General features: G+C 35.1%; 2 protein-coding genes across 2 annotated transcripts; one reads left to right on the top strand and one right to left on the bottom strand.

Moving 5' to 3' along the window:
• Positions 1-1,759: 1,759 nt before the first annotated feature.
• On the bottom strand, positions 1,760-2,878 carry LOC111987777 (uncharacterized). Its single transcript, XM_024019518.1, has one exon. It carries the CDS (start codon positions 2,876-2,878, stop codon positions 1,760-1,762), a length of 1,119 nt encoding a protein of 372 aa, XP_023875286.1.
• Positions 2,879-16,968: 14,090 nt separating this feature from the next.
• On the top strand, positions 16,969-20,063 carry LOC136061061 (antimicrobial ginkbilobin-2-like protein). The gene is made up of 3 exons (XM_065780217.1): positions 16,969-17,911; positions 19,308-19,478; positions 19,852-20,063. The coding sequence occupies exons 1-3, from the start codon at positions 17,077-17,079 to the stop codon at positions 20,022-20,024; spliced, it is 1,179 nt and encodes a 392-aa protein (XP_065636289.1). The 5' UTR covers positions 16,969-17,076; the 3' UTR covers positions 20,025-20,063.
• Positions 20,064-20,072: the final 9 nt, after the last annotated feature.

The raw sequence follows: 20,072 nt of genomic DNA, 5'->3' as shown, positions 1-20,072 counted from the left end.
GTCAGCTTGAGATATTTCTGCATTCTTTCTTCCTTTGCTTCATATTCTCCTTGGATCTACCCAATTACCATTTTTGAATCATTTTGGACTAATAGGTTCTTAGCCCCAAGCACCTTTCCGAGTCTCAATCCTGGCAGAATCCCTTTATATTCTACCTCGTTGTTGGTGGCCGGGAATTTTAGCTGAACTCCGTACTTCAGTATTTCTCCTTCTGGGGTGACTATGACGACCCCCACTCCCCCCTGATTTCGAGCTGACGAACCGTCAGTCTGTATCGTCCATCTCTCAGCCTCGTTGGCATGCTTATCCTCATTTGAGGAAGTGAACTCGGCGATAAAATCCACCAAGGCTTGTGCCTTAATGGCCGTCCTGGGATGGTACTCGATGTCAAATTGGCTGAGTTCAATTGCCCATTGGACCATTCTTCCTGCTGCTTCAGGCTTGTTCATGGATTTTTTGATTGGTTGGTCCGTCATCACCAGGATGGGATTTGCTTGGAAATATTGTCTTAGTTTCCGGGAGGCCACAATCAACGCAAATGCAATCTTCTCAATCTTTGGATACTTGAACTCAGCCCCCTGGAAGGCTTGGCTGACGTAATAAACCGAAAGCTGCTTCTTGCCTTCCTCTCGGATCAGGGCTCTACTGACGGCCGTATCTGATACCGCTAAATACAGATATAAGTTCTCACCTTCTTTGGACGGGCTTAGAAGGGGTGGATTACTCAAGTAGCGTTTAAGCTCCTAGAAGGCTACTTCGCATTCGTCTGTCCAAGCAAAGGCTTGTTTTAAGGTTTTGAAGAAGGACAGGCATTTGTCCGTAGCCCTAGAGACGAACCTATTAAGGGCTGCAATCCTTCCAGTAAGCTTCTGGACTTCCTTGACGGTCTTGGGTGATTCCATATTGATTATGGCTTGCACCTTCTCCGGGTTTGCCTCTATTCCTCTCTGGGACACCATGAATCCCAAGAATTTTCCTGAAGCTACACCAAAAACACACTTACTAGGATTCAATTTCATTTGGTATTGCTTGAGGGTAGCAAATGTCTCCTTGAGGTCGTCCAGATGGGTAAGTTCTTCTTTGCTTTTGACGAGCATGTCATCCACGTATACTTCCATATTCCTGCCTATCTGCTTGTTGAACATTTTGTTCACCAATCTCTGATATGTAGCACCTGCATTTTTCAACCCAAAGGGCATTACCTTATAGCAATACAGCCCCTGGCTGTGATGAAAGCAATCTTCTCTCGATCTTCATTAGCCATTTTTATCTGGTTGTATCCTGAGAAGGCATCCATAAATGTCAGCAACTTATGCCCGGTAGTAGAGTCCACAAGCTGGTTAATCCTCGGTAGAGGGAAACTATCCTTCGGGCACGCTTTATTCAAGTCTGTGAAGTCCACACACATTCTCCACTTCCCATTCGCTTTTTTAACGAGGACGACGTTTGCGAGCCAATCAGGATAGTAGACCTCCCGGATGAATCCTGCCTTCAGCAGTTTATTTACCTCGTCTGTGACAGCCTGATCTTGTTCTGAAGCAAATACCCATCTCTTCTGCTTGACGGATTTCTTCCATGCGAAAATATCTTGGTTCTCTTTAAGGAATTGGACTAGCCTCAACTTCATCTCGGGGCTTAGCATCGTCCCTATCCTCGTCGTTTTGGTGTCCTCTTCTTCGTCCAGCTTCACTGTTTCCAAGGCTTCTATTTTGTCTTCTTCTTTCTCTTCAATCGTCCAAGTGTGGTTTTCTTTTGCGGCCTAGATGGCCTTGTAGCATTCTCTGGCTAAGACCTGATTGCCTTTTACTTCTCCAACCCCATCGTCCGTTGGGAACTTTACCTTCAGGTAATAGGTGGACGTGGCTGCCTTCCATTTGTTAAGCGTGGATCTTCCAATAATCACATTGTAAGACAAGGGGCAGTCTACCACCAAGAAGTCTATCTGGCGAGTCAATTGCTTTGGGTAGACCCCCACCGTTACTGTCAATGTTACGATGTCCTTGGGATATACTCTGTCTCCACTGAAACTGACGAGAGGGGTGTCAAATGGACACAGTTTCTTTGGATCTAACTTGAGCTGCTGAAATGCTGGGAGGTAGATGATATCTGCTGAGCTACCGTTGTCTACGAGGATCCTTTTGGTGTTGAACCCTTCTATGGTCAACATTATGACTAACGGATCATTGTGAGGCTGCTTCACTCCTCTGGCATCTGCTTCATTGAAATACATATCTTGATTTGTCCGTCGCTGCTTGGACGGAGGTATCATGTAGATACTGTTCACTTGCCTTTGATGGGCTTTCCTGAGGGACTTGAAGGATCCCCCAGTGGTGGGTCCCCCTGTGATTGTCTGTATCTCCCCGATCACGTTCTGAGGAGGTTGGAATTGACGAGTATCGCCCCTGGACGAGGACTCTTGTTGGTTCTTATTTTCGTCTTGAAATTTATTGTACTCTCCCTTCTTTACAAACTTCTGCAATTTCCCCTTTCGTATCAACTCCTCTATCTGTTCCTTTAAGTCCCGACAGTCTTCTGTGTAGTGGCCATGATCCTTGTGAAATCGGCAGTACTTATTCTTATCGCGGACGTTAGGAGATGAATGCAATGGTCGTGGCCATTTAAGGTAGTGTTCATCCTTAATATGCGTTAAGATTTTGTCAACAGGCATAACAAGAGGAGTTAGTTTTACCGTCCTTGGATTTTTATCATCTCTCCTTCTGATGCCGTCATTATTTCGATGATCTGGGCGCTCCCTTTTCTGTCCCCTACGTTCGTCTTCCTTCCTTCCTCTGTCTCCTGACTTTTCTATATCCTTTATGGCTGCTAATGCGTCTTCAGCATTTATGTACTTCTGTGCTTTTATGAGCATTTTTGCCATCGTCTTTGGAGGATTTTCGCGAGTGAAGCCACGAGATCCCTGGACCTTAGACCTGCTTTGAAAGTCGTCTGCTGCACCTTGTCGTCTACTTCGTCCACCTCTAGAGTCTCCCTAGTGAAGCGCTTAACGTACGACCGTAGGGTTTCTTTTTCTCCTTACCTGATGGTAAGCAAATAATTTGCTGGCCTCTTGGGACACTGTCCCCCAATGAAGTGCTGTAAGAAGGCCCTACTCAGTTGGTCAAAGTTGTCAATGGATGACGTCGGCAGGTTGGTGAACCATTCCCTTGCAGCTCCTTTAAAGGTAGAAGGAAAGGAATGGCACATTATCTCATCGGGGGACTACTGGAGCCCTAGAGTTGTTCTGAAGGTGTTGAGGTAATCTTGTAGGTCCTTGAGCCCGTCAAACGGTTCCAGTTGTGGTAGCCTGAACTTCGACGGTACTAGGCATCCCAAGACCGTGACTGTGAAAGGCGAGTCTGTTGCCCTTACCAATCTGCCCACGCTCTGGTCTGTCTTCTCCCTGATGGCATTTTTCAATTCGTCCATCTTCTTCCTCATTTACTGGAGAAGATCTGAATTCTGGTCTACTGGAGTAGTAGTCCTTGGATGACCACTTCTCATGTGGCTATTTCCCTCGTCCTCCATGTTGTTTTTGGATCAGTTCTCCTCCTGTTGGAGTTGTAGTTTCATTTCCTGATTTTGCTTGGTGAGCTCTTCGACGGCAGTTGTGAGAGTTTGAACCTGCTGGGCCAAGGCTGTGGAATCTTGATTGGATTCCATCTGAAAATAATAGTTGATTGGGAACTACTTTCTCGAGTCGGAACGCGGAAACATCATCCCCACAGACGGTGCCAAACTGATGAAGTATAAATTCGTCAGTTGAGAATCTCAGATGGACGAATTCCTCGGCCTTGACAAGTGGTCACCGGTGTGGTGCCTGCCACAACAGCTCCAATGCCAAAGTTAATATATGGTGCTAAATGATAATGAACAGAATAAATTGATATAGTAAAAATAAGTCTTTCGATGTGTCTCTACCTTATTCTTGGCGATGTAGGAGCTTTATATATGCCTTCATGGCTTGTGACCGTTGGAGTAGTTATGAAGGTCTTAATGTTCCTCTTCGAAACGTTTTGGTGCTGTTTTAATATGGCATCAATGCGCTCCAACAGTCCACGGAATGGGTCTTGTAACCGTCCTAGGCTTGATTGACTGCATTGAATGGCTTGGATGTCTTCGTCATTAGTGTGAATGATTACTCCGTCAGGCCTGAAGGTATACTCGTCCGTCTTTATAGTGTCGTCCATGTTAGACGGATTTGTCATTCCCGTCATGTTGCAATGATAATATGTGAAAAAAATGAACACGTGTCATGATCACAATGGGTCTAGTGCATCGGAGCACCGGACCCATGTCAGGTCCCTCATAATGTTTGCCTTGTTGTAATGATTAAGCTTATCAAACTAACCTCCAATGATGGGTAGCCAACTTGCTTCTAGCCCAGTTGACACCTATCATCCTGTTCAATTTTTGTGTTGCCTCCTTACCAAATTAAACCAAAAAAGAAAAAAAAAATCATGAGTGCTGTTTTCTTCAGTCAAATCCTATGTGGGAATAACATTTCTAAGCATACAATTGTCTTTTATATTTTTCATTGCGTATGGCTAAATTTTCTTGTCTTTTGCTTCACTTTGTTTCTTATTTAAATCCAATAAAAATTCATTTACATAAATAATTAGTGCACCACCTAAAAATAATTAGTTCATGAAAATAAATCCATTTACACTAATAATCTCAGTTTAGTTACACAACACAAATTTAGACTACTACAGTATTGGTTCAACAAATATACACACTATGTCACTAAAAGGATTTAAGAAATATTAATTTTTAGGATTAAAAAAAAAATGGATATGTTGGATTTTACTTTAATGAATTTAAATTTTTTTTATTATTTCAACTAAGCCTACAATAATTTTTAAGATTAAAATAATAAGAAAATGGATATGTTGGATATGTTACTTTAATGAATTCAAAATTTTTGATTATTTCAACTAAGCCTACAATTATTCTTAATATTTTTTATTGCATGTGTTACTGAATTTGTTTTTACCATTTGATGGTTTTGTTTCAATCATTACCAAATCAACTAAACATGAGAAAGAAATTTCATATTTCAAAATAATTGTTATTTTTATATAAATTTTATGAAAATAAACATATAAATTCATTTCATATAAATAATTGGTGTACCGTCTGTGGATGATTAATATATGAAAATCAATGCATTTACCCAATTAATTAAAACATTGACATAAATATTTTTTTTTTATGAGGTGAAAGGCTAAATGAAATAAATTCTCACTTCTTAAATTATATGCTACTTGTCTAAGAGATTTACAACAAGCAATGAGTAAATATCATGCTTGGGCTAAAGTGAAGATGACATGCTGTGAATGTCACTGTTGATCCCATATGAAGGTGATATTGCCCTAAACACAATTTGCCACCATAACTAGCAGTGAAAAACGTTATTAAATTCATTGTGTACTTAGCATTGTTGCTTGAGAAAAAGCCCATTCTTTTGTGCAATAAAAATTTGACATTACACATATAACTACTAAATGACAATGATTGGAATATGTTGACAATCTGTTATCCTTAGATTATAAACAGTCCCCCTGCTACTAAGAAAATAACAATCTAGTATTTCATCCAAAAAAAAAGAAAAAGAAAAAGCTCATCAAAATATAACACAATCTAGTAAATGGTTCTCCTTTTCATGATTTCTGACTTGAGAGACTGATGTATCAATGTGTCATAAAATAAAATCATATAGCTATACCTCTGGGTAAACCTGGATTGAAAGCTAGTCCAAGGGGGAAAAAATGGTATTAAAAAAAAATAATAATAAATAAATGCTAGAAAATTTAGTACTGTGCTGTATCTCTTAATGGTTGATGCTATTGTGACATTTCATTCCATTCAAAAAGAAGCTTGCAACTTGATTGGAAGACATGCTATGACATTATTGGTGCGGTTTCCAAAGCATTAGGAAGTATGTACACAAACAATGAAGTTTGCAACAATTTTTAAGAAATTAGAACACAACATGGCATAAATATGCAAATTAATTAATTATTAATCACATTTTTATTTATATTTTTAAATATTCTTAATCATTTATTCTTGCATATAATGTTAAACATATATCAATTTAAGGGTAATAATAGATAATAAAATGAATTCATGACGAATAAAATGATGTTTAGAAATTAGAATCAAATCAACAAATAAGATCCAAATAAGTAAATAAAAGATAACTAGGTAAGTATTCAAAATTTAAACTAAAAAATAAATAGAAGATAAGTGTCACGATCGTGTCTTGCAATTTTTCAAAAAAAAAAAAAAATGGTTGGGACACAGGTACAAAAGTGTCCTCAAAGTGAGTGTTTAACACAAGTACAACACCTCAAATAAAGTGTTTGTACTTTTTAACCGAAGGACTTCTATATATTTCTGAGGACTCCTAGCTTAAATCTTTCAAAGGGCTGGAAGCCTAATAATGTCTTGTAGGTCCATGGCATGGTTGCCAAAATATTAGATTTGAGCATGACAAGGATCTTTTGTGAAAAGCAGAATGCAGCTAACACAAGAAGAGTTGTAGGAGCACTCCATGCATATGTAAATATCTTTATCCACTTGGATTGACAATTCTCCTTCATATAATTCCAAAGAAGAAACAATCATTTCTATAAAACATTACTGTTTAAGCAATTAACAGGCATGCATGGCAATTATGGAATGAAGGAAAAATTTTGGAAATCGGGGACCCTCTATTGATGGAACCATGCCAGACATCCGAAGTCCAAAGAGGCAATCAAATCGGACTTTTGTGCGTGCAAGAAGATCCTGCAGACAGGGCTACCATGTCCACTGTGGTGGCTCTTCTACAGGGGTGTAGCCAAAAAATTTTACTTGGGGGGCCGAATAGTAGTATTGATATATTAACCATAGTTCATATTCATGAATACAAAATTATTAACTTTGATATATTGTTATATTCTTAAATATTAATGAACATACAAAAATTATATCGTTTATTATAGACAAATACAAATACAAATACAAAAAAAAAAAAAAAAAAAAAAAAGTGACATAAGTGGTGGAAAGGATAGGCTTCATCCTAATTTGACTCACACAATTCCTCTACTTCTATGCAGAATACTATTTATGTATTCCTCTCTCTCGGTTGCATGATTAATATAAGGCGCCCTAGGCAGTCTATGCCGCAATTTCCTTAACAATGCAACCCTAACAAGGAGGACAAATGCAACTGAGACAAGAATTGTGGCTTTGGTTTTTTTTCTTCATCTAAAAAATCACAAACAATGGGTCTAAGAGGTATGTAAACAAGCATGCTATTGATTACATAATATATTGAAACAGCCACAAACAGAAAACATCCAAACCACATTGATAACAAGTACCAAAATTTTTATGCACATATATTTTTGTATAATTGTAACATCAACAACGTACATAACATAATACCATCACAATCAATATTTACACCAACAAATCACATTGCATTCTATTTCTGTATAATTGTAACATCAACAACGTACACAATATAATACCATCACAATCGATATTTACACCAACAAATCACATTGCATTCTATTTCTGTATAATTGTAACACCAACAAAAGTTAAATTCTTAAATCAATAATTAAATAAAAAAATAATTANAAAATAAAATAAATAAAATAAAAAATCCAATAAAAGAACTGTTCACATCAAAATTATGCCCAACAATCTTTAATGGAATAAGATAGCAATACAAAAATCTGAACAAAAAATCTTAAATACCCTTATGCATATCAACACACATAGTGCAGAAGAAAGAAACAAAAATAATACTAATGGTAAAAAACAATGATGATTGATAAAAGAGAGAGAAAAGAAAATGCACTTGCATATTTACTTCTTTAAAGAGTCAAGAAGATGATGTTGCACCAGGAAAAAAATGGATTAATAATTTTGGCTGGGAAAAGAGTTTTTTGTTGAGAAGAAAGAAAATGGGGCAACGGGCTAGCACTGGCAACTACAACAAAGCTCCGTAGGTATCTAAAATGAAAAAAATTTGAAATTATGTTAGGAAATGGGTTGTCAATGATGCTAGAGTGCGAGTTATTATCCACTGGATTAATTATAAATTTTTTGGACAATGGAGAAGATCAACTGTGTGTGTGTTTGTTTCTCAAAAAAAAAAAAAAAACTATAAGTCATTATCTTTGGACTAACTATAAATCTTAGGAATAATTGAGGTGGACATGTAATAAAGTTTTGAACAATTGAGGAGACCAACTAAAAATCCATTGGACTAACTAGAAATGTTAGAAATAATTGGTGCGGCCGGTTCTAATTTTTTGGGAGGCCTATATCCTATTACTAGTATAGTTGTAGGAGAAAAAAAAAATGATCAACGTAGCTCCGCCCTTGCTCTTCTATGAAGCGAATCAATGGAACTTCCACCACCAAGACAGCCTGCGCTTTCTGTTTGTAAAGTGGTTCCAAGTGGTCAGTCTTCAACAGCTCCTTCTGCAAATTAATGAACTAACTGTTTCTATTATTTCACCACGGTGGAGATTGACAAAGATGGGAATTGGATGCCATTCTGCTTGCCAATGTAGCTTTGTTCTAATGCTGGAGAAAAAAATGTACAAAAATTTCTGTAAGATAGGGAGGGGACATCTTACTTAGATTAGACACACATTTATTATATGAAGGCAAGGAATATGCACGAGACTCACTCAAAAAAATGGGGAATGTGCAAGAGTTTGTGCAGCAAGATGTTGTTGGCAATTTATTATTTATTTTTGGATAAATCGTTAGTTAGAGTTGGAGAATTTAAACTCATGAAAGTGACTATTGAGCTATAATGCTCTTGGCCAGGTGGCTAGCATATTCTGACTTTGCATACAAGGCTTTCAATTCTATTTCTATAGAATGTTGAGTTAACAAATCATTGCCACAACACAAATATATAAGTACCATAAAAAAAATAAAAATCATTGCCATGATTTCACCCTACCCCACCCTGAAATTCAATCGGGCCAAAGAGAGAGTATGCCAAAATAATTACTAAGGCTGTGTTTGGTTCAACGGAAATGCTTTTCCGAGCGTAAAATCATTTCAGGAGAAATTGTTTTCCCATAAAGGAAAATGTATTTAGGCTGTTTGACTCTCTTAGAATTCGTTTTACGGAAAATCAATTCCGGTATTTGGTTCGTTCAAACATTTTACGAAAATGCTGCCAGTTTTACGGAAAATCAATTTCGGTGTTTGGTTCGTTCAAACGTTTTACGGAAAACGGTGATCATTTTACGGAAAATCAATTCCCTTGTTTGGTTTGTGGATCATTTTTATAGAAATATTAAATTTAACTCACACAAATTCTTACATTACAAACCTGTAACAACACAAAATGTTTGATCCACCACAACTATAAAATTAATCATCCGAATATACCTATAGTATTTATGTCAAAACAGCCACATTAGTCTCACACCATTGGCATTACACCTCCATGGTGTACAAATACATAATTTGGGCAAATGTATCATCCCAATAATACAAAAGACTTACATATATAATACATAGTTAATCTCTAAAGCTAATTGTTGGAACTACAACAAAAGTTAATCCTAAAGCTACTGTCATAGTCAACATGAAACAGACAAGTCAGAGGTGTGTGCACAAAAAATTATCCAACCACAGCTTTCTTAGCTTAGCATTCTTGGCTAGAAATTCCCATACTGCCTTCTTATTTTCAACATAGATGGTCAAAGGCAGTTGCGAGCATGTCTTTGCTATACCCATCCACCATCATAGCCATGACCTTAGAGTAAAGAGTTGTGTAATCAACAAGCCCCCGGTTGACTTCTTTCAAAGCCACAGCAATTTCTTTCAGTTGATTAGACAGATTAGTCAGCACACTATCCTCAGAGGGAGGTGCACGCCCTCTTTTGCGGGACTTGGAAATTCCCGACCCAGTGGTGGATGACTCTACTGCATTCTTCCCTTTGTCCACCACACCTTCCTCGCATTGTCTGCCACAAACTCAGTACTGTCCCCATTGTCTGGCTCATTCTCAACATCCACATATGACTTAGAAAAGCTACTTATGGCTATATCCTTCCCCACTACAATAGCTAATTCATCATACATCTCAATCTTTTTGTTTAGATACTCTGCATGCTTCCGATGAGCGTATAAGGGAGAAAGGAACATTTACTAACAATGCAATAATCACTTCAATCATAAATTCAATATTCAATTCAAACACTGATGCCATTAGATGATTTAGGTCAATGATAAACAAAAAAACTCTGTTAGGGAACAGGAGACATAACCCATGATTTCGAAGATAAGTACAACAGAAAATACAATGTACAAATACTAAGACCATATTTGTCAATAGATCCGCACATGACAGTTATATTTGAAAATTTGTAAAAGCAATGGAATCCTAAAAAGAATGACACTATAAATTTCATATAAAGAGGGTACTTGAGCAACCTTGTCTTGTTCTCATTCCTAGATTATAAAAGCCAAAAACATATATTATCATTTATATTAAGAAAATATAGTTGGAAGTCATAACATCACTTCTTCTTGATATGTTTTTTCATCGCATGTTATCATCTTTAAATTATCGTCCCTGCCAAAACCGATCTTCTTCCTAATAGTTAGGATGGTGGTCCACATAGTCCTCAAAGTCCTCATCTGATTCTCTATATAAGAGGGGTGGCACTCGACCCCAAATTGGTTTGATATCTCCTTCGCTACAAAGCAAAGGAGCCGGCCCTGAAGGTATTAGAAGGCTTATTGCCCTTGGTAGCCTCCTCGGCAAGTAGCTTAAGTAGAGTCGTATGCGTGGGAGCAGCCACTTGAACTGTTTACTGCCACCTACCTTCTCTTTTCCCTTTGACATTACTACATATGAAAAATGTGTAGTGAGAGTAGCATTTAAAAATGAGAGTAGCATTTAGTAATTACTCTTGGAATATGAACAACAAATCAAACACACATACAACCACGCTTATAGATGTGCACAACAGAATGAAACATGCTAACACTAGAATAACAAATGTAATACTGAAAATACTTTTTTATACTGCAATACTTTTTCCTTTCACCACCAGAAGTCTATAGTAAATACATTGTCCTTACAGAAAAAAAAAATTACAGCACATATTACAATCATAGAAATCTAAATAAAGTACTACTCTCCACTCCTAGTATAATCAGACTACATAGCTTGGCATATCTAATCTCTCTTAGCATTCCACACTCTACTGTCTACAATGGAGTCTCGACATGACTGTGTTTCTTGTTGGGGGCCACTAGAACTCTACTTGGTTCATTGCATCTTCCATAATATGGTCATTTGTTCAACCCCCATAATGTGATTATGAATCACACAACATGCTAACACTACTTCACTTGGGTTTCAAAGAGACCAAAATAGTTCTGCATTCAACACTCGAAAACATTTCTTCAACACTCCAAACCCTTGCTCAATGGTAGTTCTCAATGAAGAATGTTGGAGGTTGAACAGTTCTTGCTCATTCTCAGGAGGGCGATCACTAAACTCTTTCAAGTAATATCGCACACTCCGATAAGGTGACAAAATTCCATTTTATTACCATACCAGCATCACCAAGATAATATTTACCTACATATATTCAAAATAAAACCAAATCACTACCATACTTAAGAAAACGCACAATATTTATTAAACTAATAAACCAAAAAGGTGAAGTAATCCTATAATACCTTCGGGAATTGAAAATCCCTCTGGCTAGCAAATGCAATCATTTAACACACGTGAATCTGTGCACTACCTTCCCCATGCAGCCAATACATAAGTGAACTTTAAGTCAAAACTAACAGCAGCTAACACATTTTGCGTGGTTTATCTTTGCGACCACGAAACCTTCCTTGTATTTCAGGTGGCACAGATGCACGAAAATGTATACCATCTATTGCTCCAACACCAATCCTAATTTTGGACAGACATAATGGTTTAAAATTACATAAATCAAAAAAGTAAATAAATAATTAATTAATTATATGAAGTAAATAATTATATAAATAAATAAATAAACAAACAAACAAACAAATATATATATATATATATATTTATATATAGATCGGATCCGAAAGGGTGGGTCGAAGGTTCGGTTGTTTATGGGTTTGAGGGAATGTGGATCGGCTTTTGTAGAGGGTGGGTCAGAGGTGTGTGGATCGGACTAAGAAATGAACTGAGAGGGTGATTCGGACTGAGAAATGCTCATCGTGGATCGGACTGAGAAATTCTCACCGTGGATCGGATTGAGAAATGGAAAAGGAAAACTCACCGTGGATCAAACTGAGAAATGGAAAAGGGAAACTCACCGTGGGTGCAGAGGATCGGCTGCGTGAGGGAGAGGATGGCTGTGTTTGGCGTGAGGGAGAGGGTGGAGCTCGGTGTGAGTGAGCTTGGAGAGTACTTGTTGCTGTGAGGAGTGTGTGTGAGAGAAGCTCAGAGAGAGTAATGTGAGGACTGAAATGGTTTGAAGTGAAAATGAAAACTGAAAATGATTTACGCCTTCTGTCCCTTATTTTACGGTCAACACTGAAAATATTTTTAGTTTGACCCAATTTTCCGTAAGAACCAAACACATCATTTTATGGAAAAACATTTCCGAAATTGGTTTGCAATCAAAAGAAACGGACCCTAAATGGTCAGTTGGCCCATGACGTATGGCCTTTCATTAAATTGAAAAGAAAAACGTCGACCTTTTTGGTGTGTTTTTTCTACCAAAAGTAGATTTTGAAAAAAATATAAATTTCCTAATAATTAAAAAAATTAAGGACAAATTGAGAAATAAGAGGTTAAGAACCTTTAAAAAATATTTCTCTTTTTTATTCTATGTTAGATCCTTACTCTTTTATATGCATGCGTGTGCTTCCTTCTTTTATCGGTGTATTTTTTCCCCCCTCAAAAATTTGATGGGTGAAAGCAGATCCAAAGTAAATATATGTTTTATTTATAATTATTTTTTTCCTGTATTTTTCCAAGTGGTTTATAAGAACTTTTAGATTTTTTTACGTTGAAAGAGAAATTATTGCAAAATTTTGAACATAATCAGTCATAAATGATTTTTGAAATTAATATATGTCTAATTCTATTTTGAATCTTTGATAGATAATTAATTTGAAATATATTGAGCAAAAATTATTTTTTATTTTTTAAAAACTACATTGTAAATTGCATTCTCTAAGTTTTTGTTATTTTGATTTTGTTACTTAAAATTTAAAATTTCAGATTTTGGACCTTGACATCATATAGCATTTTGATATTAGTCCTTCCATACATTCCCATTACCAAGGTAACTCAAAATCAAAGTCGGTCGAACGACTAAGCCAGCATGGTTTTGAATACTGTTCCAGTATGATTGGTACAAAAGAAAAATCTCATACCAATATGCAAAGCGGAACAATGACTCCCTGGCCTTCTATTCTACCTCTGGTATTATTTGGGTCTATTTCGGACATTTCAATTAGCTTCAGCCAATACAAGCCTAAATTGTAGGTTTCAGTTAGCTTAACTGATAAAGTTTTAGATGGTTGTATAAAATATCTAGGGTTCAATCCCCGCCTACGCAAAAAACTGATTGGTCTCTTTGTCTGATGATAAATGATAAGGAGCTATCATTAAAAGCGAACGCCATAAGTTGAAACTCTCTCTCTAAAAAAAAAAAAAAAAAAAATACAAGCCAAAATTAAAGATTCTACCAATATGCATTTTGAGCTTTTTCCCTTCTTAATTTGAACCACTTTCTTTTTGTGTGTGTGTATATATATTATATGTGTGTGTGTGTGTATATATGTATATATAGCTGCCTTCATCTTTGTTTAAAACATAGAAGAAAAAAAACTAGATCTTAACACCTTCTAAGCTAAACACAAGATGAAAAAAAAAATTAAACTAAAGTTTCGTGAGAGAAGAAAGAAAATAAATGAAGAACAAGATGAGAAAAGAGTAGACACATTAAGACCATTCTCACTAGCTCACACAAAATGTTTTATCTACTTGATCATAATAACATACTTTTTCTATTTAATACAATTATTTTCCAAAAACACTTACATCAAATTATTTATTTTACAGTATATTTCATTGAAATATTATTTCTTTATCATTTTTTGTATTCTCCCAAATAATCGCTCTCCCTCTTAGTAAATAAAATATTAAAAAAAATTGTATTTGAACAATAACTATGTATATTTGCATGGTTGCTATATCTAGAATTCTATTTCAAAATTTTTTGCATGAGTTGATGTAGTTGTTTTTTGAGGTTAGTTTGGCAAATGGTAGGTCTTACGCTATTTTAGATGGACTGATGTGAATACTCTAAGTTGTGAGGAAAAATAACGAAGGTTCGACTGTTTAATTAGGTGAGAAGTGTGTGAGACTACAAAAGGAAATAAATTTAGTAGGTGAGAAAGAAAGTCAATAGGGTTGAAAAGGGGAAAAGTGAAGATTTCCTAGTTTACAATTACTGAACATGTTGGTTTAATTTACAAAATGCCATAAATGTTTACTCTGCGGTAACATGAAACGAAATGTTGAAATACACCGGCGAATATCTTGTTCCAATGAACAAACCAAAACAGAGTCCAAAATGGTATTAAGTATTAAGAACTTTGCCAACTTAGGTAAGGCTCTCAAAGTGGAAGAAAGCTCTAAGTTTAGGCCAATAAATTTTTTTTAAATAATGATAAAATCCAAAATATTAGTTGGTACATTCTCTCAAAAAGAAATCCTATTTATTTTTCTAAAAAAATAAAATAAAAGAAAATTTTGGACTATTAATTATCTTCTAGAGTATTAATTTAGGCCCAAAATTTAGCCAATGCATGAAAATCTCCATCTTAATAGGTGTGCAATTTTTCTAACTCTTTTTCAATGGTAGGAATTCCTCTATACATGTGCCACATAATACATACCGAAATAATACATACCGAAAGCATTTGACTTTTGGTTAACAAAATAAATATTGTGCTTTATAAAAAATTTTGAGGTCTCAAAATTGTGCACTTCATTATTTTAATATATATTTTTAATTAAACTTAAATTCTATTTTATATTTAAACTCTCCATTAAAATCTTGATTTCTATAAATGTTAGAATATATAATTCTATATATAAACACAATCATAATTAATGTGTAATAATAAAATATATAGTTTCATATACCTTCACGAGTTACATACTAGTATTATAATTTATAAGTCTAAGTTTCAAGTGATTGTCGAACACGCAGGGGCAGAACTATGTGTATAACAAATGGGTGTCATGCCCCCATGAAAATCTTACAAAACATTTTATTGTAGTTAAAAATTAGGTAGAAATGTGAAACGATGCCTTTTTTCTTGTATGAACAGAACCCCCCCACAAGGAAATTTATTGGTCTCCCCACGGGATGCCCCACCTGTCCATATCCCTTTTAAGCCTCAAATTCTTTTCCCAAACAAGTTAGGCAATAGCCAATGCCCATTCAACACTTCTTCAATTCTAAATGATTCCTTGGTGCAGTTTCTCTCACAGACGCATTGTTAATTGACTTTCCATCCATTTAGTGGTCTCATAGTCGCATTCTTATTCTTTTTTTCTCCGTGATTAAAGACCTTTCTTACTTGAAGTTAAGGGAAAATGGCTTTAAAATTTGAGTCCCCCCCCCAACAAGGAAATTAATTGGTCTCCCGACGGGGTGCCCCACCTGTCCGTATCCCTTTTAAGCCTCAAATTCTTTTCCCAAACACGTTAGGCAATAGCCAATGCCCAATCAACACTTCTTCAATTCTAAATGATTCCTTGGTGCAGTTTCTCTCACAGACGCATTGTTGATTGACTTTCCATCCATTTAGTGGTCTCATAGTCGCATTCTTATTCTTTTTTTCTCCGTGATTAAAGACCTTTCTTACTTGAAGTTAAGGGAAAATGGCTTTAAAATTTGAGAGGTACAAAATTTTTCTTCTCTTTTTCATTTATATTTCAGTTCAATTTCTATTTATTTATCTTGTGGCTGAATTTCAGTTCAATTTCTATTTATTTATTTAAGTTCATTACAACTCTAAAGTGTGAAGATCAGTCCTTTGCATTGTTTAGATATCTTATTTCAGAGGTCAAATTTTATGCAAAGTTCTTTCAAAGTTTTAGTTTTTCTCATATATGTAGATAAAGGAATTTTGTAGCTCAAAATCTTACTAGACATCCAAGACATATTAGCAATTTATTAGTGTAGATAGAGGATATTCCTCCAACCCTCAATAATGTTTTGTTAGATGATCGTAGTTGAATTTTTTTTATTGAAAGTCTAAGTTTCCTTATCCAAAAAAAAAAAAAAAAATCTTGTGCCTCGTTATTTTCATTTTTCATAAAGTCAATTGATTATCCATTGATGAATAAATTTTCTTGTTTTTTTTTTTTTTTTGAGGGGGATAAATTTTCTTGTTATGTTTGTATGTTTAGTTATTGGATTATTTAAATAGGGGCTAAATATGATGCCAAATATTTTACTTTTATAGCATAATGCCACATGTTTAGTATTAAAAAAAGATAATAATAAACATGTAAATTTATAATTCATGAATACTAATTATGAAAAGAAGTCTTTGAGTGTATTTAAATATCGCTTATTTTACTAAAATTGAAAAATTATTGCCGAAAGTATTATAAATAAAAGTAAAAGTTAATTAAAATAGTACAATAGAATTCCTTAATAGTATTAAAAAGTACAATAAAACATATAAATAATATTAAAAATAAAATAAATAGAAAATTAATTTTTGTTTTTATTCTAAAACTTTTCCGTACCGTATCATTTTGAAAATTGTGCAAGTGTGAGAGTGGCTTGGCATTATTCACTTGTCACTTCAGCTCAATTTCTAGTTCTTATCATCGTTTCATTTCACACAACTCATACGATAGGCCCGCTACGAGTCTTAAACCAACTAGGACTCGCATTCCTATATTACTATGCATGAAAGCAAAACCAAGTAGACTACTGCCACTAGGATGAAGCCAAACCGACTTTGGCAATCCAAATACAAGCCAAATCCACAACAAAAACCTTTTCCATGTCTGAGCAGGCTGAGCACAAGACTGATCATATAAATATGGGCATCCCTTCTTTCAGTGTCTCCATGCACCTAGTGCTCCTTTCCATACTCATCTCCCTAAGCATCAGGGGTGAAGCAGCTGAATACCGCTACCATTTCTGTTCAAATCAAACCACTTTCTCCCCCAATAGCACCTACCAGACTAACCTCAACAACCTCCTCTCTTTCCTTAACATAAATTCCACGCGTGAAACCGGTTTCTACAACACCACCGTGGGTCAAACTCAAACCCCAGAGAACACAGTTTATGGCCTCTTCCTCTGCCGCGGTGACCTCGCCACCAATGAGTGCCAAGACTGCGTGTCAACAGCAGCCAAAGAGATTGTTCAGCAGTACTGCCCAGAAGAAAAAGTGGCCGTGGTATGGTATGATGAATGCATGTTACGCTACTCAAATCGATCATTCTTCTCCGTCATGGAAAACGAGCCGAGTAAGATTCTGTGGAACTTGTTGGATATAACAGAGCCTGATCGATTCATTCAGCTAGCGGAAAAATCATTGAGTGACTTGGTGCCGGGGGCGGCAGCAAATGCTTCGTCCGGTGCTAAAAGATTCGGTACCAAAGAAACCAAATTTACTGACTCGCAAACGCTATACAACCTTGTACAGTGCCTCCCTGACCTATCCAGCTTTGATTGCAATAGGTGTCTTCGGGAAGCCATAACAAACTTGTCCAAATCTTTTGGTGGAAAGAGAGGGGGTCGAGTTCTGAATCCTAGTTGTAACGTTAGGTATGAAGTTTTCGCGTTTTACCATGTACAAGCTGCCGCCGCACCAGGACCTGGACCACAAGGTAACATATTCTATCAAGATGACGTTTATTTGAAAGGATTTTTTTTTGTTAAATTTTTTTTTTTTTAGTTCATAAGGCAAATTCTTAATTTTTATTGTATTAAAAATATAGATCTTACAATTATAGACTAAACAAGTGCCCAATATACAGTGTACAATATGTAGTGTCCATTACGCTTTTTGCAAGGGTATACTTTTATTTAGTGTATAATGTAAGATTTACACAATATAAACCTATTAATGTCTTAAAGGTATTTATTAATGAAACATTTATTGTTATATCCTCTAAAATTTTTATTAATTTTATATTTTGAAAATTTACTATTCAATATATAAACTAATCTTTTATGTATAATTTTAAAATACAAAAACATTAATTTCAAATATTTTATAGATGGGATCGTTATTAGTCTCCGATCACTTAAAAATTTCTCAAACATAGAGGATATTATAATAAAATGTAATTCAACAATGAATTTTTCAAAATTTACATCAAATACAACACTCAATAAAATTTAAAACTCATAAAAATTAATTAAAATTTATTTGGATGCATTAAATTAAATTTCATAAAACATTAAAAAAAAAAAAAAAAAAAAACAAATTCTAATATACAAAACCTTTATTCAAAGCATAACAATACAACAATTCAAGTTATAAGAAGGACAAAAACAATTCAAACATAGCAATACAATAATTAAAAAATATATACAACATAAATATTAAAACATAAAAGTATAAATTCAATAATATGATAAAAAAAATATAATAAATTTGTAGTTAGAAGGCTAAAAACATTTATTTATTGTCTTATAAAAAACTTGTAAAAATATTTTTTTAATTATTTAAATATAAATAAGGCAGGTGCGGGAGAAAATGTTAATACCTATCCTCGCCCTATTTGTTATGCGGGGTGGGTAAAACCCTTCCATTAAGGGCAAGTGAGGCGGGTAATTGTGCGACTACAGATTTATATGGCCATTCCTAACTCTGGGACTTCTCGATGGCGTCATTTATTTATTCTTCAGCTCTCTTTTTTTCTTCTCTAGCTTGTACGGCACACACAAGACGACAGTTACATCCTTCAGAAATATGGCTTGACTTTTGCACATAAAAGCTGACTTCATTTACTTCTTGACAAATTTCTCTCACAAGCCCATCTAAGGAGTTTGACAAAGAGTGTGGGCTGGACTTGTGGGTATTGGCACCCAACAGTTTTTGCGGGTGTTTAATCATATTCCTAGTAAGCTAGTTTGACCAGCTAGACGAGAATTCTCCAAAAACTCAAGTATATATACTAGCGAAGCCAATATGGCCCCATGGTATAATAGTGCTTTAAGCACTTCTTGTACCTGACTATTGACTATTCTCAATAAAACATGATATTGTTTTTGCAGGGAAAGGCAAAAGCTCAAAGGTAATAGCTATCGTAATTGCTGTTACAATTGCTGCCTCTGTGGTGCTAGTCATTCTGCTTTACTGTTTCCGAAGGAGGAGAGCAAGAATGAAGTCCAATGATATAGAAGAAGAGAATACCCAAAAATCTGACGGCCTCCTCAATTATCATGGTATGCAAGTGGAATCCTTTCATTGACGATGTATTTCAAGCCGCACGTGAGGGAGTGTTAAAAGCTTTATAAATTAGAATGTGAAAAGTTAACAAATATCTTAAGAAAATTGGCTAATGAACTATTTTTTTTTTTTTAAATTATGGAAATAGGAAAAAAAAATATTACAGAGCTTTTATATTTTTTATAAAAATGATACTAAAACTTTTTAAAAATGATCTATTAACAAATATTCTAAGAATACCCATTAAAAAAATTATTTTTCTTGTATAAAGATTATATTGAATATGTATAAACACTCACCTCTATCATGTCTGTAAACAATGCTCTTTGTAGTGTAATCTCTTACGTTTATTTATTTTTGGATCTTTAGCTGCAAGTGAAATAACAACTGTAGAATCCTTGCAATTTGATTTTGCGACAATTGAAGTTGCAACAAATAAATTCTCAGATGACAACAAGATTGGTGAAGGTGGATTTGGTAAAGTTTACAAGGTACGTAGAATCAAAATTCATCTCTTGCTTTTTTTTAGTACTCAAAATTAGCAAACATAGCAAATTTACTGCATATAAATATGAAAAAAAAAAAAAAAT

This window comes from Quercus suber, unplaced genomic scaffold (genome assembly GCF_002906115.3).
Source record: "Quercus suber isolate HL8 unplaced genomic scaffold, Cork oak 2.0 scaffold_228, whole genome shotgun sequence".
Taxonomy (NCBI): domain Eukaryota; kingdom Viridiplantae; phylum Streptophyta; class Magnoliopsida; order Fagales; family Fagaceae; genus Quercus; species Quercus suber.
Note: the sequence above shows the minus strand (reverse complement) of the source record. Positions and strands in the feature narration are given on the sequence as shown.